This window comes from Rhipicephalus sanguineus, chromosome 2, assembly GCF_013339695.2.
Source record: "Rhipicephalus sanguineus isolate Rsan-2018 chromosome 2, BIME_Rsan_1.4, whole genome shotgun sequence".
NCBI lineage: Eukaryota > Metazoa > Arthropoda > Arachnida > Ixodida > Ixodidae > Rhipicephalus > Rhipicephalus sanguineus.
The window spans coordinates 55,883,783-55,907,613 of NC_051177.1; the positions used below are offsets into that span (position 1 = coordinate 55,883,783).

At 53.7% G+C, this 23,831-nt stretch overlaps 1 protein-coding gene across 1 annotated transcript in view; it reads right to left on the bottom strand.

Moving 5' to 3' along the window:
- The window catches only part of LOC119382998 (transcription factor AP-4), a 65,902-nt gene that overhangs the window by 4,820 nt on the left and 37,251 nt on the right, over positions 1-23,831 (bottom strand). The window contains exons 3-4 of the mRNA XM_037650954.2: positions 1,927-2,098; positions 226-440 (exon numbers count right to left, since the gene is read on the bottom strand). Coding sequence (XP_037506882.1) covers positions 226-440; positions 1,927-2,098 — 387 coding nt within the window. The remainder of the gene's footprint in view (positions 1-225; positions 441-1,926; positions 2,099-23,831) is intronic.

A 23,831-nucleotide genomic window follows, 5' to 3' on the forward strand; every position in this document is an offset into this window, starting at 1 on the left:
TAGGATGGTCCTGCCTTAATAATTAGCCAAACGAAATGCAGCATCAAAACATGCAGGGCTTAAATGCCGATAATATGACAGAAGACAGTAAAGAGCATTTATACTGCAATCACTTATGTGACAATTGGTATTATGCTATCTTTATTGCCACTAATCACACAGCCAGGTTAAGCTGGAGCTCACACACTTATGTAGCACTGTATGTGGCAGAAGATCAGCAATTACCTCTGCTTTGACCTTGTGATGAGGTGCCGCAGCAGGTGCCTCTCTAATCCGTTCAGTGTAGGCCTGCGACTCCATTCCGCGTGCCTGGTCCTCTAGGATCATTCGCAGCCTTCTCTCCCGATCGAGCTGCCCTCTGAGGTCTACAAGCTCACGCAGGACGTCTTCCTTTGTATCGATGTCCTGTGGGCTCATGCCAGCGATTCCCTCATCATCCACTGCAATAAAGAAACACGCCAAGAAATGATTAGCATCAAGACTGGGTGGCTCAAAATCAAACAAGTATGTGAAATCACAATATGGCAAGGAATGTGTTTCATGTGTGCTTTGGGCCAATGGCTGTTCTCCATTTCAAAAAGCACCATGCAACAGTGCCCTGGACATGAAAGCTGTTTGGCATGTACCAGCGAGTGAAATTGCCACAGTTCTCACGGCTTGAAACACAATTTATACGTCCCCTTCCTAATGGCCCAATCTGTACATTACCAATGCTTCAAAATATCGCTACAGGCCAGTGCCATTGAGAAGGCAAAAGTCAGTCATGCTTAATATGAGGACAACGTTTGAGGGAGCACTGGCTGTTTTCTTAACTAGGGCAGCTTATCTGTTTGTAAGTATACCTGTATGGGGGCCATCTGTATTCATCTTCCATATAACATTTTGATGAATGTCTTGGTTACACTTTGTGCTACGAATTATTAAAAATAAAACTAACACTGAGCTGAGTGAAATGCCTAAAATGGATTCAAGTTACACTAGCCTTTGCCAAAGTGGCAATGTGTATGAGCTTAGGAAACTGCTGATTTTCAAAAACTGGACTGCTATTTCCCAGCATGGTGCACGAAAAGCTAATATCAGCCAGTGATGTTAAAAGTCTTAAAGTACTGAACAATCAATTGGCTCCTGAACAATATGGTGAACTTACAGTAGACCCTCAGTAAACAGAACTGCTGCTTAAGCAAAACAACTGCATTTAAAGGGGTACTGACACAAAGTTCCGCGGCCGAGATAGTTTGCGGGATCGATTCCCGTGAACATGCGTATATCATCTGCAAAATATCAACATGGAATATAGCTTGGAAGGTATTTTAAATGAATTTTGAAGTCTGTGTGAGCGATCGACACCCTCGCGCTATTGACACCCTCAAAGGTGACCCCCCACTTCCCTCACGTGACCACAATGCAACAAGTGATGATGACGTCATGGCCGCCATTTTTTTTCTTTGCCGCCTTTGCTCCAGTAGCCTACTTCTCGTCGGCTGCTCGCGAACCGCGCGGAAGTACGTCACTGTTCTGTGTGCTGACGTGATCGAGCGCTGCACCCGCTAGGTGGTGATAGTTGCACCCGGAGGCATAGTGTTTTTGAAACCGAATCTGACACTAGTCGGTAATGAGGAGCCTGTAATTAATTATCTGTCGTACGCTGCAGCAAACAATGCGCTGTGCTATGACTAACAGGCCCCCCGGAAACACAGTGCAGCAAAAAAAAGCGAGGCCAAAATTTTTGTGTCAGTACCCCTTTAATATAATTGGTCTCGTATTTGGATTCTGCATTCCTGTTAACCTCTCAGTAAACGCAACTCTTGTTAACTGGAACACATTTTCCCGGTCCCTTCAGGTTCCGTTTAACGAGTCTACTGTCTGCCAATGCAGGAAGGAAAAAAACAAGCAGGAAAGAGAGGATTCAAGTGATGCAGCACTTACTGTTGTCACCTTTCTTGCGCTTAGGCAGGGGCGAATCTGAAGAAGAGCCATCGCTGTCTTGGCTCATCTGGCAGTTGAGGAGGCGCTTCAGTTGGCTGTTCTGTGACAGCAGGCGTGTCTTCTCCTGCTCCAGCTGGTAGATGTACTCAGCAGTGTGCTGTAATATCGCAGCCTGCACAGACAAAAAAAAAGAAATGTTTTAAAGACTCGTGTTGGTGAGCAAAGTGCGCTCAGAATAGAGAAAAGCTATTTCTGGTTACATGTAGCCCAGTATGTTGTCATGTTAAGCAGCCAAAGGCTACAAACATGTAAAGCTGGAGCTGGATGTCTCATTTCTTTCTTGATTGGTGCATACAAGGATTTAGTGATAAGCACAAAGAAGTGAGAAACCAAGCTGCAGATCATACATCTTAGTCATGCACATGTCCTGCTTCACACCATGACAAACGACACTCGCTTTTGGGTTGGCGTGTGCTTTGTGCATACCACAGCTAACCTGCCTGCTTCTCTCCATTATAAGGTTCTATCATATTAGGGGATTTGCAGATTATGAGTTACCTGCAGATTATGGGTTACCGGAAAAGTATACGTGATCGGCACCAAACACACAAAGCTAATATTGCACCGATCGGCATGTTTTACTTAACTGCTGGTGTAAAGCATTCACTTTGAGACAAATCATAACTCAGTACTTCCATTACTTTCTTTCTACAAAAACACTGACGCGACTGAAAACGAAATAAAAAAAATCAAATGTGTTGTAGTTGAGAAAAACGCCACGAGATGTCGCCACCACCTCCGTTACTACGACAGCTCTGTATCCGTAACCCCCAAGATTATGGCCAAACTAAAAATCTATCGTGTGGCCGACGCTTGCGCGACATTTTTATTAAAAATGCTGGAGGCTGCTAAAAATGCTGGTGGTTGCTTCGAACGCCTTTCTTGACGTAGGCAAATGCGCACGGGCAGTGCAAGGTGCGACTTCGTACGCGGCTCTGAGTGCCCTCTCCCTTCCTCGACTGACTGCGAGAGCTCGCGGTCCGAACGAGGTGTCGACGGCGGCGTCGAACGGAAGTGGGGCGTGGGAGTCGTCGACCGGATGCCTCGATTCGCAGGCGGATGCCGTCGACAGCAGCAGCAGCTGAGAGACGCGCCCGCTTGGCTCGGAGCTGCTGGCCTGTCTGCTAGCTGCACGGCATCGCGCGCCGCGATCGTCATCTTACGCGAGTTCTATTCATTCGTGCGCATTGTGAGCGTCTACATACACGCACGGAAAATTGAAAAAAAAAAAAATATTCGGCAGAAAAGGGGGGGGGGGTAACTTATCGCTCGTTGAAAAAATTAAAACGTTTACTTGTGACGGAAAACTGGCCCAATAATGCGTCCTGGAGTTAAAAGAGTAAATGCACACGTATCACTGTGTGTTGTCAGGCAAACACCGCGATATTGTAAATATAAACAACAATAATAAGTCATCCGACATTGTCAGTTGCATCTCAACGACTACCGAAAGTTGAATAAGGTCCAGGCTTGTAGGTGCAGCATGACACAGGGTAAATGCACAGAAGACGATAAGAAAGACGAGAATTTTTTTCCACATAAGTGGTTGCTCGTTTTCCAAATAAAATATTGTTGTAAGTCAGCGCTCGTGTGTGTAAATCCTTTTCTCTGTCCTCGTCTTCAGCGCATTTGCCGTAACTGTGTCCTACCGAAAACAACACAACGGAATAGGGCCGGAATCCGCTGTTCGCGACTAAAAGCTTATTAAAAGAAGTAAGATATATGTATGGGGGGGGGAAAAAAAAAGAAAGAAACGCGCTCTTTCTTCCTCCCGATCGGGTGCACTGTCTTGGCCGTCCTAACGCCGCAGCGAAATCCCGTGTACCAGCAGACTGCGCTCCTTGGTGGGTCCACAGGCGCGCACTGCCTGGCGCCCCCTGTTCGCGTCTCCCTTTCGCCGTGTGCCATTTCGGGTAGCACCGGTCGATCACGACTTCCTTTCTTCGCCCCGTAACCGACAAGTACGCCATCGACCTGCGAAGAGAGGCCACCGCGCACGCTGCTGCCGGAGTAACAACGCCGCTCGCGGAAGGACAACTGTTGTGCTTTCGACGCGCACGGCTTGAATTTGGCGCGCGGAGGACCTTTTGTATCTCTCTCTCTCTCTCTTTTTATCACGACGGTTATTTCTGGAATACGCGAAACTCGGCCGATTTGTCAGCGAGCTCGAGAGGCAAAAAAAAAAAAAAACCCCGAGGTGACGGTGCAGCCAAGTCGTAGCCAGAATATTTTTTTTCGCTGTGGGTGGGTTCAGCCACGCTTTATGTATATTCGTGCGTGTATATATTGCAAAACTGAAACCTTTCTTTGCCCCCCCCCCCCCCCCCCCCCCTGCCAACACCCCTTGGCTACGTCAGTGTATGCAGCGTGTTCTTACGACTGCTTGATAGGGTCACAGGGTTCCGCTTCCGGGGCGCGTTCTAAAGACTCAATTAAAGAAGGCAAATTGGGCAAAAAGAAAAAAAAAAAGAGGAACCATCAGGACACCTACGACTGAAAAGTGCGCTACAACTGATAGCTTACGTAATACCAGAGTATTGAAGGACTCTGGTAATACTGCGCCCAGGTGCCTCTGGACTAGTGACTAAACTAGTAACTAGCTCTCGCTAAGGCGTCTCTCGAACTCGAATGCAAGACGGAAAGCCGCAATTTGCGAGTTTTCCTTCTTTTTTTCGAAGAGTACATCCGCAACAGGAAGATGCTACCAGCCGAACTACTGCTTTCCTAGGTAGCACGAGAACCCCCTTCGAATCAAAACGGCGCGAGCTTCGCAACGCTGAGCGGAAGGAAGACAGCGAATCTCCGCGTGAAGAGCTCTGCGTGGCGAGAAGTAAAGTGGTCCATCCCATAGAGATCCCGGTGCTACATTTGCGAGGCCCTTGGAGAGCGGCAATTGCCTCGTACCCCCTGCTGTACACCGCAACTACTCGGGTGAACACGTGCTCGCATGGTCAACTGCGCGCGCCGCCAACGCTCAAATTAGCGAAAACGGGGAGAGAAGATGGGGGGGGGGGGGGGGCCAGGGAGGGAGACGTTACGCAGCGAACCGCGAAAGATAAGCCCGCGTTACACGAAGTCCCATATGCTCCTCCAGGACAACGATTAGTAATGAGCCTGTAGAACATTTTTACGGAGGCGCTTATTGCTCGCTGCCAAGGCACACGCCTGTAGCAATGGAGCACTTTGGAACGTCTTTTACCACGCTCGCGTGAACTCGTCCGCGTAGGAGACGCTTGCACGCGAAACGCGGCTACGGCGTGTCAACGCTTCGACGGCTTTCTTGCAAAAAGCAAAAGCACGCCTTTCGGAGAGCGCGTAAAGTGGAGGCGCAATTAGGATAATGTCGAGACAAGCGCAAATACCGCAGCTTTCCGAAGCACTTCACGGTGGCGACTAAAGCGAAAGTAATAGCGAGGAGGAGGGGCGGAGAGAGAGAGCGAAACGTCAGTACGCCTGCCAAGTCTTTCGCATAGGCTCATGAAAGGGGTTAGCTATCCCAGCACACTGAATCAGCTTCTTACGAAGCCGCTTGAGCCCACCAGGCACAAGCAAGAACAACCGTCCACACAGGGACGCTAAACTCCGCACGTCCTCCCAAAGGAGGAGGGGAGCATTCGGGCGGCTGCGTGGTTAAAAACACTCCCACCCAGCTCCCCCACCCTTGTTTACGTAAGCGAATACTTCGGGCTACCAGTCAGTGGAGGTGGTACAACACAGAAGCTGTCGTGCAGGTTCCCACTTCCTGGAAGACGTTGGCGCGCAAAGAGCAAACGGAGAGGAAAGGCTGAGGAGAGAGAATGCCGGCCAGGCTTTAGCTGGCAGAGCACGATTAATCGGAGCCCGCGATAGCGATGACGCCTCCGGAATGCGGCTCGGCCGAGGTGTGGCCACCACCAGCTGGACCTGCCCGAGCGCAACGCTGCGAAGGCAATGTACGCTTGCCACCCTGGCAATCCTCTCCCTCGCGCAACCTGTTCGAAATGAACAGCTGATAGTCTGCGCCGGTTAACGAGCAGGGGTGGGGAGGGAGCAGTGCAACCGTGTCGTCGCCGGACGGCGGCGTACACTGCGATGCATCACAGCGGCAAAGCAGGAAATGGCAAATCAGTCACGTACGAAGGCCAGTTTTGTTCCGACGGTAGTTGATACACGGAGCGCGCGGGGCGTGTGGCCCTCGAGAGGACAGATGGATCTGGTGTGTCTGGTCTGCAGCAGTGCAATGTTGCTTCAGCTCAAGGAAGAACCGGCTACTAAGCGCGTCGAACTACTTGAAACGCAGAGCCAACAAAGAGCGTCGGAAAGGACGGGCCAACGGCCCCGCTCAAATCGACCGCACTCGGAGCGTTGACTAGTGGATGATTCGGTCGCCCTTCGACAGATGGCGCAGCGGTTCCGATGGGAGAACGGAAGTCGGTGGCCAGCGGTGGCTGCCTCTCTCCCTCCGCACACCGTCGAACAGTAGCGGCAGTCGCCGGGGCACAAGGAGAGAAGGAGAGACAGATGGGAAGGCGGGAAATGCGGTAACTGCGTTCCAGAATCGCTTTATCGCCCCGCCGCCGCCGGTCTTCGTAGTAGTGTCGAAATATTGGCCGTGGTTCCGCCGCATTCCGCAGCGTTCGCTGCCCGTTCTTCAGCACAGCGACCAAACGAGGTGGTGGTGAGGGAGCAGCAAAGTGCCACGGCCTCTCCCTCCCCTCCTCTTCGCGCGCACTGCGAACGGGGAAGTTTGTCGCGCGAGGAAAGACGCGCGCTTCCGCGGACCGCCCCAAAAGTCAAGGCCGCAGCAGCAGCGTCGACCTTTCCGCGAACGTCTTTGCGCGCGCATCACCAGAGCACCGTTTTTTTCTTCATTTCCTCGCGGATTTTCGCGAACAACCCCCTCGGCCGACCCTCGCGGGGCATAAGCGCTGGGCGGGTCAAACCGGGTCATCATGCCGGTAATGGATTAGGATCTCTCCTCTAATATGAGGAATGTTCCCATGCTCGGAGGTTATCGTGATAGGATACATATACTATCACCAGAGAGTGTATTAAATCGACGCGCAAAACCAGAAAGCATAAAACTAAACTGCCATTTATACCTATACGTCGGGGGGAAGCGAGTGAAGACGCCAAGCAAATAGATCGCCGAGAAGGTGCCGCGCCAGGCAGGTCCTGAGGAATGCGGCATTAAATGTTGCCAGTCACGCAGAGGTGGACACAATAATTGCATTCTCCCAACTCCCGCGTGGACTAGCCATCGAGCAAACAGAACGGTGCACACAACATGGGAAAACTGCCAGCGCAAGACTTGCATTAACCCTCTACACAGTGCATTTAATGTCATCACACACGGTGCAATGCCAATGCCCAAACACTCGCAGCGAGTTAGCTGAACTGCGGCCGTTTTTCTTTACTCTCCGCCAGTCAACGTGGCACACGGTTACCTCGACCTAATTCTGGCGGCACACTGTGGTGTACGGCTACCGTTTGAAAATGTGGAACGAAATGAGGCGTGTTACTCTGCGCTGTAGCCTCTAGTCGGAAGACATCGCACTGATTGCATTACGCCTGCACAGTTATACGAAATATACACACATGCCGATAGACAAACTGGAATTCACAGTCCATAACACACACACACATATTATATATATATATATATATATATATATATATATATATATATATATATATATATATATATATATATTCCAAATCTCTAGGCTGTCTGCACGAGGCCAGTTAAAGTCACAGACGAGTAGTTGACCGATGGTAACCACTTGCGCCTTTTGTTTCACACATTGAAAAAAAAAAAGTATGTAAACACGCCGTTTTGTATCGTGGCATCACGAACCGCAGTGTATAGGTTAAATTACCGTGTCCACTGAAGGAATCAACCCACCAGACGTGGGCAGGCCTAGCCTGGACGCACGTAGCACCTACCACACCGCTGCAGAGCCCCGCCCTACACCGCACGGAAGCCCCAAAATCGCGACTCGCGGTCGCCCCGTAAGCAGTGGCGAAATCTGGACGGCTCTCCATTGAGAGAAGCGAGTCAGCAGCGTTCGGGCACAGGGGCTGCGCTGCCGGCGACGGGCCAACGCGCGGCGGGGCCGAATTCCCCGAGACAACCGCCCCCTCCCCCCGGACCCCCCCTAGAAACACCAGCGCGAGACGGCGGCGTGGGAACGGGGGCCGCCGGCGCCGCCGACACTCGGTTTTTGCCTCGCGGTGGTGCTGCATTTTTTCGGCGGGGGCCCCCCTGAACAAGACGGAGAGAGAGAGACGACGTCCAAGAAGCCGGGGGACCGGTTTCCGGAGAGATATAGTGCCCCCCCCCCCTCAGCGCCATCTCCCTCCCTACCGCGTGTACACAAACGCGCACGCGGCTGCTTCCCGCGCTAGGGCGGTGGCGGCGATCCGAAAAGAGCGCGCGCGGCATTCCACTCTGAAGAAGACGACGGCTGGACCGACTCCTCGGCCAAAAGAATCTGCACACACACGCGCGCGCGTGCTCCCGCCGTTGAGGAGAGTAGGCCCTGCCGGCGTAGCCGCTTCTTCCGCGCAGACACATGCCAATGCGGGCGAGTAAGCGCTGGGGAGAGAAGATGGAAGCAGCAGCAAGAAAAACCGATGGTCACGCACGCGCTCGCGCGTTCCGCGAGGCGTAGCGCGCACAACCGGTTCGAGATATGCAAAGAGCCCTCCGCCCGTTCTCCCTTGCGGGCTGCGTACAACTTCGCCGCGGCATGTTTGCCGCGGGCTCGCCGACAGCCACTTCGCCCCCCTCGACTCTGAACGTCTTTGGCGGGACGGCACGATAGGAGTGCGAACTCTGTCTGCGGCCGAGAGCGAGGTAAAAAAAAAAAAAAAAAATGAAACGAGCATGGGCCTTCGTTCGTCACGCCCCATCTGTTAAAAAAGTGGTGGCCGCGCGGTGGTTAGACGCCGTCGTGAGTTCCGATTCCGGTGCCGCGTTTGCTCAGACGTAGCTGACCGTTTAACGGGCTGTTTTTCTTTTTTATTTGCCTTTACGTTTAACGGCGCGCCCACTGTGAGCACAGTAGAGGACAGAAATACAAGAATGTCGTATAGCGGAACATCTGAACCGGGCATGGACAGAAGCCCCGCTGGCGACTACAAAGTCACACCTGATACACGCACATGGGCGTCGACACCACGATGTGCAACACGGGTTTGCAACCCCCCAAGACAAAATTTTGTCGACGCCCGTGAACACGCACGGAATCCAAATAACTGGTTGACGACTTCGTTCGCACTGAAGCAGCAGCCAGGTCAAGCTTCTACGTCACCGCAAAACACGTTTCAGCCGGCGGCTGCAACGACCGGAATCCATCGAATCGCAACGACGCCTTCGAACTCTCTTCTCATCGCCAAGAATGCAGCCGGCGCAGATAATGCAGCCGTAAGCTGCAGGTTATTCATCCAGTAGGAGAGTATATGCAAGAGCAAGCCGAGAGAGAGAGCGAGAGATGAAAGAGGCGCGCAGTACTTCGGCCGCGGCACTTATCACCGCTTGCCTCCCGAGGCGAAGAACCATCTCCCGCCGCACCCTGGCCGCACCGCTAGATCAAAGGGAACCCCCCCCCCCCCCCCCCCGTTCTCTCTCGCCGTCGCCTCAACGGGCGGCCAACACAAGAGGTATCACGCGCCGCCGGCGATAGGCACAGAGGTAGTGTGTGCACGCATCGCGCAAGCCATTACGCTTCCGTCGGCCAACTGGGCAAGAGGGATGCAAGAAAGCAAACAGAAATGTAGAGTTAATACGAAGGTACTCGAGGGCAGACGACCTGACTCATCCCCCACAACGTTAACCAAGTTCGCGGGGAAGAACAGCTGAGACCCGCGCTAAGCGGGCTGTACGGTCTCATCGCAGAGAAGCTCACGTGGGTTTGAAGTGCACCCGGGATCCCCCCACCTTTGACCAAGCGATGATGTCATATGCGACATCATGTGACGTCACGAACTTCGGCATCACGGTGACGTCATTGCGTGATCATTTTTTTTTTTTTTTGCGTCACTCGTGCTTGACGCGGACGGTCACTTTGCGCTTTAGATGAGGCATCTAAGGCTTTCGCCTAAACAAGCAGCGGAATGGTCCACGAGCCTTCTTGCTTGCTCTTTCAGTAAACTTATCCTAACGTACCGGTTGGCGAAAGAGTGAACAACAAAAGCAGCTTACGTAGAAGGGTGCGCTGGCAGGCCAGGCGCGCGGGAGATTTAGCCGTCAACCGTGCCATGCCGGTGCACTCCGATCAGGGTTGCCGTTGGTGGCTACTTTGCGCCAAATTGGCTACTTTACTAGCCTGTCTGGCGACGAAAATTTCAGGTTGGCTCCATGGCTACTTTCTGGCTACTTTTGAACTTATATTTTGGAGCATGGAGTATCCATCTTCTGTTATTATTTGCGCATCAAATACAATGTTTCGAAGTTTTTCTGTGCGGAAAAAATGCGCGCGGGCGGCCTCCCCTCACCAGCAGGCTACTGCGCACCGAGGCACTACAACGCAAAGCGCGGTGAAGTTGCGTGCATGTTGGCAAACGCGTGGTTAGCGCGCTGCTCACGACGCTCGCCATCTATGCTGATGCTAAGCGCAGGGTAGTCATTATGATGCGCAGCTTGTGTACTCGTATGAACTTGACAAAAACAGACATTCGTAACACAATGACTGGGCTGTTCATCTTCGGTCAGATGTTTCTGAAGCTAGACTGGTATTATGTAAACTCTACTAATGAAATTCGGTCTACGGCGTCAAAGAAAAACTGCTTCAACGTTGAATGTCCCTACTGAGTTGTTGGCTGGAATGTTCGGAAGACGCTCGGCACCTGGCAAGAACTTGAAAAGGTATTCTACATAAACGATATGCAGTTTCACTGAATTTATTTATTTATTTATTTATTTTCAACTTATCTGTGGCTTGAAGACCAAGTAAGATGGTAAAAATCGGGCTCTCATTCCTGTGGTCTTGTTTGTATTCAAAAGGGTAGTATTTATTGTTCAATAAGGAAATCTCTACTAATAATACAGCTTCTATTCTATTTGGCTACAAAACTGGCGACAAAATTAATTGGAATGGCTACTTTGGCTACTTTTAGTTTGAGTTCTGGCTCCTTTTCAAATCTACCCAACGGCAACCCTGACTCCGATGGCGGCGGCAGCGACGACACCGAGCGGACGCGCCTCATGCTGCCAAGCCCCGGAACTAAGCAGGGCGCACTCGTTCCGCGTGGATGGAGCACGTGGCCACGTGAGGCGTGCAAAGAGCGCATGTTACGAACAGCAGTTCTGCGTACGAGCCGTTGAAGACGGCAGCTACTCACTCCCGAGCACACCGCGAGCCAGAGTCGCACACGGACACACTCTTTCAAGAATTATAACAAAGAAAGAGCTACCATAGGACAAGATGACTGAAGCAGCAGTCACCAGGTGAGACCATGCAGCGAGAGCTTTCGGAACTTCGTGTCGTCATAGTTGCTCAACTGCAGGTCCGCGTGCACGACTAGCAAGGAAATTCAAACGAAAACGAGGGCGAACAGTGCGTAAGCGCAGGTACCACTGCTCGCTTAAAAAGCTCACAAATCTACGTTATCATTTACTGAACAAAGATATCCAACGGATGTTTCAAAACTGCTAACAGTAGGCAGGTACGTCTTTCGTTCGCAAACGCCATTATGGTTACGTGCTCAAACACGCAAAGGGACCGGGACGCAATTACCCGCGAAGCGCACGAGGCGATATGCAAAGCGCATTCCACAGGCGTTCCAAGAAGCGCGCAGAGCGAAAACTTGCACAGCGCGGCTGGAATGCGGAAAAGGAGCCAAGGAGGACATCGGCCTGGACCAAGGATACGACTAACCATAACCGGAAGCAAACCGCGCTGCTAATCGAAACCGAGAGACCCTGCGATTCTCCCCCTCTGTCCACTACAACGCCCAAGTTCTCGCGGGAGTTTCGCCGAAGCGTGGTCAACACGCACAACTGCAGATAAACGGAGGAGATCACAGAAGTGCGTGAGCAAGCGGCTTCCGTGCCGTTCCAGGCGCACGCAGGTGCCAGTGGTAGAGGGGACGGAGCGAAACCCATACCCAAGGTTGCCAGCAAACCAGGTGAAAAAGAAAAAGAACGCCGGCACTTTCAGGGCCGCCAACGGACGAAAACACCCCAACACCGGTAGTACACTGTACCGGTAGTGTCCGCCCCACTCGGGTGACAAGCGCAGTGCTGCTGCAAAGCACGCAAAACGCGGCACGCATTGCCGGCGCGCTTCGCATTCGCGCGCATCGCGGCGAAGCCAGCGCTCTGGGAGAGAAGAGGAAGGACGCCAGCGAGCGACGCACAGACGCGGCGGCCTCGCGGGCGCTCTCGGGGCGTAGCGGCGACGGCGCCGCTCTAGAGCTCTCCCTCTCAACGCGGCAGAAACCAAAGGGGGGTGGGGGTAAAGAGAAAATGCGAACAGTCAGGCGAGTGAGAGAGAGAAAGAACGTAGCGTAACGGCAGCAAGCCGAGGTGAGGTGGGGGAAGGAAAAAAACAATCAACCGCCCCGGCCGGCGGCGACGAACGACGCCATATGTTCCGTCAGCTGAGCCGCCGCCGTCGCGCCGCCGCCGACTGCGTCACCGGCGACGGCGCGTTGGGAGGCGGAGGCGACGGGGCGACGGGCCAGCAGTGCCGGCAGCTACTGCGTATACGACACACGCGTCTCGCCACGCTAAAGCTAAACGCGGCCGGCGCCGCGCAGCTCAGGAAGCCAACCGCCCGAAACCCGGCCAGGTCCCGAACCCCGCCATAAAGGAATTCCCAACTTGCTCCACAAACCGAACGCCCTGCGAAGAGTCGGGACTACAAACTTGCATTTCCCGCGAGCTTTCTTTCGTTCTGTGTTGAATGGCAGCGACGAGGTGGCGCGTCGCACGAAATCGAAAGCGCACAAATCGACAACGGGGCGCGGGCCCTGTGCACTTGGGCTGGCCATAACAGACGCCTGCACTGCGTAAACAGTGGCTGCTGTTACAGGCTACTGCGCGAGGCCACATGCCATGACGCCTCATTTCCATGTAACCGCAATGACGATGGAGAAGCCACGACCGTGCCTGCCTGCTCACGAGCAGCTCTTTCGCCACGGAAAAAAAAACTCGCACAGCCAGACAAGAGACGTCGTTTGCAGCCACAATTGGCCTGCGCCACTCCAAACTGCGCGCCGGCTTTTCCTCTTTTGTTATTTCCCATCGCGCGCTCATCTTTTCCTGCTTCCGTCGCGCGTTACGTCTTTCGATTCAGAGAAAGGTTAAACAGCACTTAAACAGCACTGCTCGCGCTAGAGTGAAGTGGACCTCGCAAAAACAAGCCAACCCAGACAGCATTCTTTATTTATTTATTTTATTTTTTTCTAGCATCTTTCCGGCGCTAGGAAATTCAGCGACCGCATCGGCTGCTGAGCCAGTCATTTTCTGCAAAGAAGAATGACCAGAACCTGAGCAATATAAGGATCCTCATTTAATGCCCGCTTTCCTACAAAAATTTCTGACCATCAGCGTAAACGGCAGTCTCAGCTGAGGCTGCGCAATAAAACGCGCACTCCAAGGAATTGGGCGCAGTGATAACCTCCGCTGCATTTCAGAGACTCTCCATGCAAAACGCTGACACGGACAACTGGTACCGCACGAATAAAGGATTGCTAAGGCTCCGTACGCTGCAAAGCGCCCACTACGTCTCAGTATGAGAAACACACCGCGGAGTGTCCTATAAAACGATATCTCATAAAGCAACAAACGCAATGGTAAAGCCCACGACAGCGAACTTCGGCCGCTGTCCCTCACGACTCGAGAGAACACACATGCAGATGCACGCACGAAATGTCAGCGTCAGTAGCACAAAATTTGCTCTTACTGACTTGATTTACAAGCGGGTAAAACTCAAGCGATCGGTAAAACGGAGCGACTGCTATTGTATTAAAAGATCAGCACGGGTAACCAACTCGTGCCGCTGCACAATGGCTGCAGTCGTTCCCGTTCCACGACCTTCTTCACAGCCACAGACATGTAAAGTGCGACTATCAGAGAACGAGCAATCCGGCAAACAGGCTTCCCAGCAGTACACTCCATTGAATCCTTCTGACTCCGTCACTGACTCCATTTCTTTACAGCCGCAGACCATTTCGCCCGTCAGAACAACGACTACATGGCGTCACCACGAAGACGTGGAAGTGAGCAGGCGCAGTCTGACTGTGCATGGAGGTGGCATAAGGCAGCGGGTAAAGCTCAGACGCATGCGAGAGTGCTGCAGTGAGCATTCGGGGGAGCGACCTTAATCAAAACCGCGCTCCCTTCTTCCATCGCCATCCAACGCCAGCTGGCTAACGAGACGAAGGCGTCCGTGGATGGGGCGGGGGCCGCCGACTAAATTTGGCCGCGACAAAGCCACGCCGGCGCCTCCGTCTCCTCCTCGAAGTGAGACGCCCACGGCCGGCCGCCGCAGTGTTCGGAGTGGCCTTAGCTACGTTGTGGCTAAATTTAGCCGAGAGCTGGGCGCCCGAGAAAACCCCTCGTCTAGACGGCGCGTATTTGGGAACACCAGGAGAAGAGGTGTCGCACTCCGCGGGGCATCCGAGAAGGCCGCCAGCATCCTTTTTACTTTTCTTGACGCTTTTGGCCCACGCAGTGCACCGGTCCTTCGCGAGCTTCCAGGACAAGACCTACCCCACACTTTGAATTAGGAACACATCGGAGTCCTAGGAAGAGTGAGGGCGCGGCTGGGGTTCGACTTGAATCCCCCATGCACATACGAACACGACCGCTATGCATTAAAACCAAGGCCATCAGGCACAGTGACACAGCTCAAGCAGCACTCTGGAACGTCTATTCAACGCAGAAATTTGGGCTAGTTGGCGATAACTGAACTGAAACATCTTAACAAGCGCAAAACAACTCACACAAGGAAGAGACACGTCCTGTCTACGTGTCTGTTGTTTCAGTGAGTGTTGCTTTGCACTTGGTTAAGATATTTAAGCCCGAAATGCCTGACCACGAGTGCGCCCCTGCAGCTCGTCGGGTGGTGGGCGCGGACAAACTACCCACGAGCAAGAGGCGTGCGTAACGTCAGCTGAACGGCGCAATTCGACGACGCCCGCAGACGTGAGACAGAAACCAGAACAGCGCGAGGGCCTCCTCATTAGCCAGTTGTGAGCAAGCAGAGAGCCCCGCGACGGCGGAAAGGATGACAGGGCGAAGCAGGTCGATGCGACGTAACCGAAACACGCCTCGTTTGCCGCACGAGTCACTGGGGAAAAAAAGGGGAGGAAGAAAGGCGTGTTTGACAAACGCGTTCGTGTCACGGGGCCCCGATCGCGAATGCCCGAGTGCAGGGCAACACTTCACGGGGGAATGAGCGGTGCAGTGCAAGCACAGCTGCGCGCGTTCAAACCAAGACGCGCCGCCGCAACCATTCGCCCTCTCCGCGGACCACGCGCCGGTCCAACACGTTCCGGCATCAAACAAGCAGCACCGTGAGCGTGTGCGCGTCACTCACGGAGCGCGCACGTCACTCGGGAAGGGTGCCGCTTCATTCAGGCACCACCAACGGGGCCAGCGAGTCATGGCGACGCGATACCCGCCGCCGCCGACGTTCATTGAGAAACGGCCGGAATGCGGAAGCCGGTCCGCCAGCTGACTGGGCCGACCTCGGCGGCGGCGGCGGCTGAGTCAACGGGCCGCGTGGGCTGCACGTCGTGTTTTCCCAGCCAGCGCGCGAGCGCGCCCACCGCTAAACGGGGCCGCACGCGATGATGCTGCTGCCCCGCTCGCTCACGCCGCCGCATGGGCGGCTTTTGCGGACACGTCACCGCCTTCCGAGGACGCGAGGGTAGCGGTGTACAGAGTCACGGGGCGCCTGCTAAGTACGGCCGACCGCTCACCGCTACTACTACTACACCGGACAAGCGCCCGACAGACCGGAGCCTCGAGCGAGGACGCGAGCGTCGTTGGCAAAGGCGCGTGTGAAAGAAGACCTGGCCAGCTGCCGGCCGGCTTGGCTCTCCGCGCCGCGCTGCGCTTGGGGGAACGCGATTACAGGCAGCGATGTGCCGCACTCGCGTGCGGCTTACTACCGCTTCGTTCTGTCACACGGGACTGTTCAACTCGACCTGGAGGCAGACGTCATAACGGCAGCGGACGCGCGGGGAAAGAAAATGTTGGCCAACGTTTCGATAAGAACACGCCGGCAGGTACACTAGCGATTGGGCGCCATCGAGAATCCGTGGACCCCAGAGAAAAACAGAGAAACGAAACATTCGTCGCTCGTTTTTCATCCAGCCCGCAAAAGTTCCGCCGCCGCGCAACAACACCGACAAGCAGCAGCATGCCCAGCGGCGACCGTCCCAAAGCGGGGCGATGCTGCTTACTGCTGCTGTATACGTGCGCCGCAGCACGCCCGCGCCGACTTTCCGGGCGACCTCCCGCCGTCGCATTCCGGGCCGATCTCGAGAGGAGGAGACCTTGTCCCTGTTGAAGCCACGCACAACGCCGCAGCGGCAGCAGCCGTCACAGAAGCGGCAGCTCCCGTAGCAGGACAACAACACTCCCCTCCCTCCCCCCCACACACACACCCCGCGAAGGCTTCGCCGTTGCGCCGCCGGATGGCGACGTGCGCGGCCAGGCGCTTCGTGTTCACGCGCGCGCCTCTATGGAGGTGTCCGTGTGACAGGTGACGCGACAAGGCGTAACGGACAAAGGACTAGTCTGTCGGGTACGGCACGGGGCCACCATCAATGGCCAATGAAGAAAACTTCATTTTGGTCATCAAAATGAGCGCTAAATAACTCGGGAATAGATGAAGAAAGCTTCAGGACGAGCGCATTCCTGTCCTGTAGCTTTCTTCGTCATGTCCCACGTAAGTTCGCGCTCTTTTTGATCATCACGTATTACCAACTCGCCCAACAGTCCATTCATTCATCCACTTCATTTAGACTTTTCACCGACACCCGCTTTCGTGAATCCGCGTCTTCGCGGGCGTCGGGCATTCTCAGTTTCTCCAAGTGAGAGAAGCGGCGTACAACTGTATTCTGCGCATGGCTAGTCTATAAGAAATCAATACATGCCGCACGGGGTAATCTCTACAGAACAAGACTCACAAAAGCGCACGCTGCAATCAATTTTCTTTTTAGGAAGTCAACGGCTCACTGTCGGATGCCCAAGGCGTTTGTCACTCCGTTGGTCTGTCGCTCGAAGATCCGACACAGACAGGAGGAGGAAAACACTAAAGGCAAAGTTTGGTTAGGAACGTAAGACATCTACATCGCAAATAACAGCACAGCGCAAAAAAAAAAACATGGCTGATCCCTCCGTCATAGGAATCGGTATAACACGAAAGTGAAACGTGTCTACACAGAAGTAGTGCTTATTGTGTAGTGATATATGAGAGCTTGTACAACGTCTATTCGTGTTTGGCAGCTATAGCACCGTTTGACGTGGATACACCCATGTTGACAGCATCTCTCTATCGCGACGACAAACGCCCATGATCATGATTGAACTGTTGTTGTAGCTGACGGTGTGAACATATATTTGGACACAGCGAATCGTGAATCCCGCGTAAGGATGATTTCAACAAGCTCATAATCAACACTGGTACCCGGTATGCACTTCTTCAAAGCGTCGTCAATTAAGGAGAGAAACGGCACGGTGTGCGCTTTCTAGTAATGGGTAGCCGACGCCTGTGCTCATGCTTACATAACACGCACTGCGCTTCAGCAACACGGGAGGCAGAGGTTCCTAGCCTGAGCCGCAAACGCGTGCGTCCCGCTGGCCTCTGTCTCGCAGGCCCTGCTTTCACTCCACCAAGGCACGACATTCGCCCGTCGAAATCGCGTCCTTGCCGCAGTTTTGTTAGTCGGTGCTCTCGCAATTGAAGCAGTCGGCGGCGGAGAAATCCCGTTGGTGCACGTGAAAGATGCACTTATAGTGTACTAGTACACTATAGATGCACTACTCCGATGAGCCGACGCACGCTAACACGAAGCCAAAGGCAAAGAACGTAACTGCGTCAAGGGTGCCTCGGCGACGCCAGCGCGGTCACTCTACCTCTCCGGTATTCGAGACGTTTTAACCATGACCTCAGATATCGCGTGCAATCTCGGAGTAAGCGCTAGTAAGTGTCGATCGTGAAGTATTACTTCGTTTCACCTCTCACAGACGGCGGCACCGCCCCGCTCCGCCCGCCGCGAAAGAGAATGTATGAAAGATATAAGGCGCGTTCGCGCCGTGCCTAGCATCTCCCGAGATGGCTTAGTGGGTAGCGCGTCGGGCGCTTGCCGTCGCGGCCGCAGCGTCGTGGGTTCGATTCCCAGCTGGGTATCTTTTTCTTGGTTTTTTTCTTTATCACCCGTTGGTGTCCATTTTATCAACGTCATATCCGTGACGGATGTACTTGGTGGACCCCGGCATAAAACACTTTCGTGTTAAAAAAAAAAAAAAGAAGACGCGGAGTAGAATGATGGAAGCAACGGCGCAGATCTGCAGTGAAGGACGTATCCCGTAGCTCAGGTCATTCTGGTCGCGCCTATACGCATTTTGTTGCCAATATGACGATACACGAACGAGTCGGGTCAACTGCGAACATCCCGTAATGTGCCAGGATACCATCACCAATGCTGAAAGCTGGGCTGATGGGTTATTAAGGCGAAAGCCTTAGATGTCTCATCAAATGCGAAAAAAGACCTGCGGCGTCAACACGAGTGATGCAAGAAATCATGTGATGACGTCACTTTCTGACGTCATAAGTCGACAAAATTTGTGACATCACATGATGATGTCATCACATGACCGTCGCTTAGTCAGAGGTGGACCAATGCCGGAGGCACTGCAAAATCACGTGACGTGCAGAATGCTTCCAATGCCTCCGATCCCGGAGGCCGAGCAAAACCACGTTGGGAGCACAGAGCTTTCTGGTGGGGTCAATACAATCGACTGGGAAGAAAAAGAAGACGGCTTTCGACTTCGAGTCACCTTAGGCAGATGCATAAGAGACCGTGTAAGCGTTTGGCATTAGCCCTTACCTAACATGAATTGAAGAGCTAAGACAGACTACTTCCTGAGCGTGTTAACGATGTTTCATAATCGTAACGGTGAAGCACCACTACGCTCAATATGCAAGGAGAGAGAGAGATGGGTACGGTGGATCTGCTTCGCTGCGAGCAGCCGGCAAGCGAGCGGTGACCTTCAAGGGAGCCTCCAAACCGCGTGGAAACGCGCTTCGTTCGGGCGTAATTTGAACGCGGCCCGCGATGGCCAGGCTGCTTTCACGACGAAGATGCGTTTAAAAGTTCGGGGGAGCCCCGAAATAGTTTCCGCGCGGTTGCCGCTTTAAACGCCCCGAGCTATAACTGCTTTACCGGGGAAACTAGTGGTGGTCAGCAGCGCCGCTGGCTGACTAGGGAGAGATGAAAGCCGAGTCGCGCGCTGAAACGACCGAAATAGAACGACGAGAGACAAGGAGGCCACAGCATCGCCTCCATCAACGACACGTACGTACACACAGACGCTAAAGTTGAACTACAACGTCAGAGAGAGGTTTGAATGTTGCTCGGGAACTCTCGCTGAAAGAAATAAAAATGCCGATGTGTGTTCACGGAAGTTAGATGTTCGAGCACACCTGCTAACCTGCGCACATTAAAATTCGCGGAATACCCCGGCCACCACATCAGAAAGGCGAGAGACAGAGAGTAGGGGACGAGGTTTGCGAGAACGGGGAAGAGCATGTTTTTAAGGCTTGCCACATGCGCGCACTTTATTAACGAGTATACTTAGGTTTACAGCACAAAAGCAGCAAGAAACACGGGATAGCAAATACCGACAAGGAAATCATCGCGTTTTAACCACACATCGACATCAATGTCGCCTTTATCGCCTGCTTCCAAGAATTTGTCTGCGTATATACCACTGCTCTGTAAGCAAGTAACCCGGATTTTTTTTTTTGTCACCCTAAATAAGACTTCCACCGGAAGGATTCGACACGCGTCACCGAACCTCATCCGCAAACAGCACTTTTCGTAAATCTTGGCTCAGCATTCGCAAAATCGTAAATCGGGTCCAAGTCAGAAAATTTCATTGGAGAAGGTCTGGGAACCGACAAACGTCTGTGTAGCTCTACTTAGAAAATATCTGCGAAGTTAAACAGCACGAAGGACGATGGACGCAAGAAACATGAGCACACAGGACCAGTGCTGATCAGCACTGGTCCTGCGTGCTTGTTTCTTGCGTCCTTGTCCGTCGTGCTGTTTAACTTTGCAGATGTCGCAGCAACTTGCCCAAACCAAAGCCCTCCTAAACTAGAAAGTATTGTAGCTAAAATAACGATTCTGCACGCTGTTCGCTACGTATGTGTTACGCCTTCTCCAGTGCACTGTACGGACACAACTGCACACCCAAACGAGGGCGCAGACAGGCGAACGTATGACAGGGGGAAGGGGGCGAGCAGCTGTGCTGCCGCGCGGGACACGACCAACAAAAACAAGTAGCTAGCAGCAGCCACCCGTCGGGTTCGTACGGGAGCTGAACCGCGACTGCAACACCGCGGGTGGGCTTCAGGGCGCGGCGGGCGATCAGCGGACTCGCAAATTGGACCAAGCCAAGCGGCGCCGGGCCACACGCGCCTCCCGCTAGCACGTTACTGCTGGAGGCGACACGCAACGTCCGTATACGCAGCTAATATAACCTGCACCACCGCTTTGGCTTAGGCGATTGTGTGGACAGAAGAAACGAGTCGCCGTCTTGCGGCTCTTATTGCTTAAAGAGACAAGAGCGGAAAATACCGTAAAGCGTGCACGCTAGACCGTCGTCACCTCATCATCAGGAGCGCGATCATGCGAATGTAAATTATCTGAGTGAGTGAGTGAGTGAGTGAGTGAGTGAGTGAGTGAGTGAGTGAGTGAGTGAGTGAGTGAGTGAGTGAGTGAGTGAGTGAGTGAGTGAGTGAGTGAGTGAGTGAGTGAGTGAGTGAGTGAGTGACTAGACACGGGTTTGAAATAGATCGTGATACTGAAAACGAGTGTCGTATGCATGAATGTTAAACAGAGGCGGGTATGGATGCGCGAAGACACCCGTGGTCTGGGGCGCCATATAGCGCGCCTTCCACTCCGTGATCGAGATTACCAATAAATCGAGTATCGGTAAACGGGCCAAGAACGCGCGAACGTCGGAGCACCGGCTGCGGACGGCAAGCTCGGTGCGCGTACGCACTCTGCCCGTCGTAATAACGACGCGTCGGCCCTGTCGTTGGCCCTTTGTTTCTCTGCTGCCGCCGCCGCCCCCCTTTGGCGCCGCGCACGCGCTACGGCACACAATGGAGCCGGCATTCTGCGGCGGCTTTGTTTTGTCCCCGATTCCCCGCGCCACTGAAGAGCGGCGGGAGGGGAGGCCGTGGTCAAAAAGCGCGGGGGGTCAACCGGGGTCAAGGTGCCCAACAACCGGTCGACCTCAGCGCGCCGAGCGATTCATCTCGGGCGCGCGGAGGGCCGGGCGAAGAAGCCCTGTGAGCTTTTGCGCAATGTTTCCACGCGCACCAACGTTACATTACTGCGCGCTTAATAAACATCCCGGGGGGGTAAGGCATAACGGAGATGACGACGCTCTCACGTGATGCGAACTTGAAGGACGTGAGGATGCCGAAGAAGGAGTATGAACGGGCTGAAAAGGCTCGGTGGGTGTAGCGGGCAATCGCCGGTACTTGTCTCATCTCTTAATTCTTTGTAGTCTGTCCTGGTTAGCGTTGAGGTTTTCACCTTAAACGCTTAACAGCGGGCAATAAACGCGAGTTTGTTTACGCAGCACGCCCGGATTAGCTTACCAGCCGACAGATACCGTCCTTACTACACCTATACGTTTCCCAAGCAGCAGCAGCAGTATAGAAGAATAACTTTTATTGAGGGAAAGGGAAGGGGTCTAGGAGCTAGATGGGCGGGGCCCTATGTCCAAGGCTCCACTGGCTTGTGCCGCCAGCCGGACATGGTCCAGAAGCGCTAATTGCACCTCCGGGTCCGAGCTAGTGAGGAGCGATTGCTCCAAAGAGTTTACAATCGTGTACCTATGCTGTAGACAGTTGAGGTTATTTGGCCTTTTACTGCAACCCCATGAGATATGGTATAGGTCTCCTTGCTTCTTCGACATTAGATGATAGCTCCTAATTGGTTCCCAAAGACAGGTAAATTCAAGCGCGAAAAAGAAAGGAATATAGGGCAGGAACCGCGGACAGACAGTCCTGGGAAAAGGCAACTGCTACAATTTCCAGAGCGCAACAAAAGGAGAAAGAGAGAGGGAGCGTCATCTAATAAAGAGGGGGTAAAGAACGGGGAATCGACTCGAAAGAGGCGTCCAGCGCTTCGTCCTGGGTCAGGTGCAAAAATGATAGGCCAGACGCCGCGCGCGCGACGCCGCCGACGCGGCCGTTTGCGTAATTAAGCCATCAGCGAGTCGCGCTCGTTAGGACAGGCGTGTGGACGCAAAGGAGGGGGTCGGCGAAGCATCGGCTCTTTCAGGCCAGCGTCGTCGTCGCCGCCGTCGGTGACGAAAAAAACGGGGGCGACCGAGGGGACGAGTACGAAGAGCGTGTAGCGCGGCGCGCCCTCGATGGAGCGACGCTAAATCGCGGCAGCGCGCTGTTGTCGACAAAATCGGAAGGCGAGGATGGACTTAAACTGGGGCAAATGCCGCGCGAGGCATGGCAGGGCGACGAAAGTGGATGCCCGCCACCCTCCGCCTTGCCCACCCACCGGCCACTGCCTCCGTCGCGACGCTGTAATTACACGCTATGCGGTGAAGCAGCCAGCGCTGTGTCACCCGTTACGAAGAAGCTGCTACTCGCGCAACAGAAAAGCGGGTGCGTTTTACTACCGCCAGCAAGGTGCTGCTGCTGCTGCTCCTGCCTTGGTTGAGCGAAGGCGCATCCGGAGCTCTCGAAATGGCAAGCAAGGCGATCGCGAGAGCGGGGCGGACGAGGTATAGGGTAAAGACTATGACACAAATCAAAAGTGAGTTTTCCCCGCATGTGGGCAGCATCGGGGAGGCTTAGAAATAACAAAACCAACCTCGGTAGATAATCTGAGGCCCTTGTTTTCTCTGATGTCCCGAGTCTTGTACGCTTGCGCTGCTTGTCTAAATACGTTTTAACTAGCCCAAACCCGCTCCTGCTTAAAATAACATTAGGTAAGTGTAGGTTTCGAGCATGGGTATCAGCAGAATTTTGTCTTCGGGGTGCAAATCCGTGTAGCATCGTGGTGGGGAAGGAGGGGAGCGCTGGTGTGGCTTGGAAGGGTGGGGGGCCAGAGGGGCAAGTGTCCTTCTTGTAACCCCCCTGTTGACCGCCCATGCTTTCGAACACGGCGCCGTTTAAACCGCGGAAGAGGTAACAAACCTGCCTCTAAAGGGAAGGCACACCGCAGAACACGTGACCCCTTCTTTAACACGTCGTCTAGTTCCTGGTTTTATTGCGTGCTGGAAGCAAAGCTCGACGCAGCGACACCTCGCCCGACAAGTTGAAAGGCGACCATCCGTTTCCGGTCTCACAAAAACCGCCCCACCCTCACACACACACACACACACACATGCACTCTCACTAGAGCGCGCAGTTGGCTACACTTAGACAAGGAACAGCAGCTAACGCGCGATAACTGTGCTCCGATAAGCGCACCCCCCCCCCCCCTTTTTTTTTCTCTTAACACGACGTTCCCAATTCCCCTTGCCACAATCTCGTCGTCCCTCCTCAACGATGACAGGACGGAGGTCGACGACAAGCCAGAGCGAATGCGCCGACGTGTCGCCGCCGATGCAGCAGCAGCAGCAACTCAATCGGACC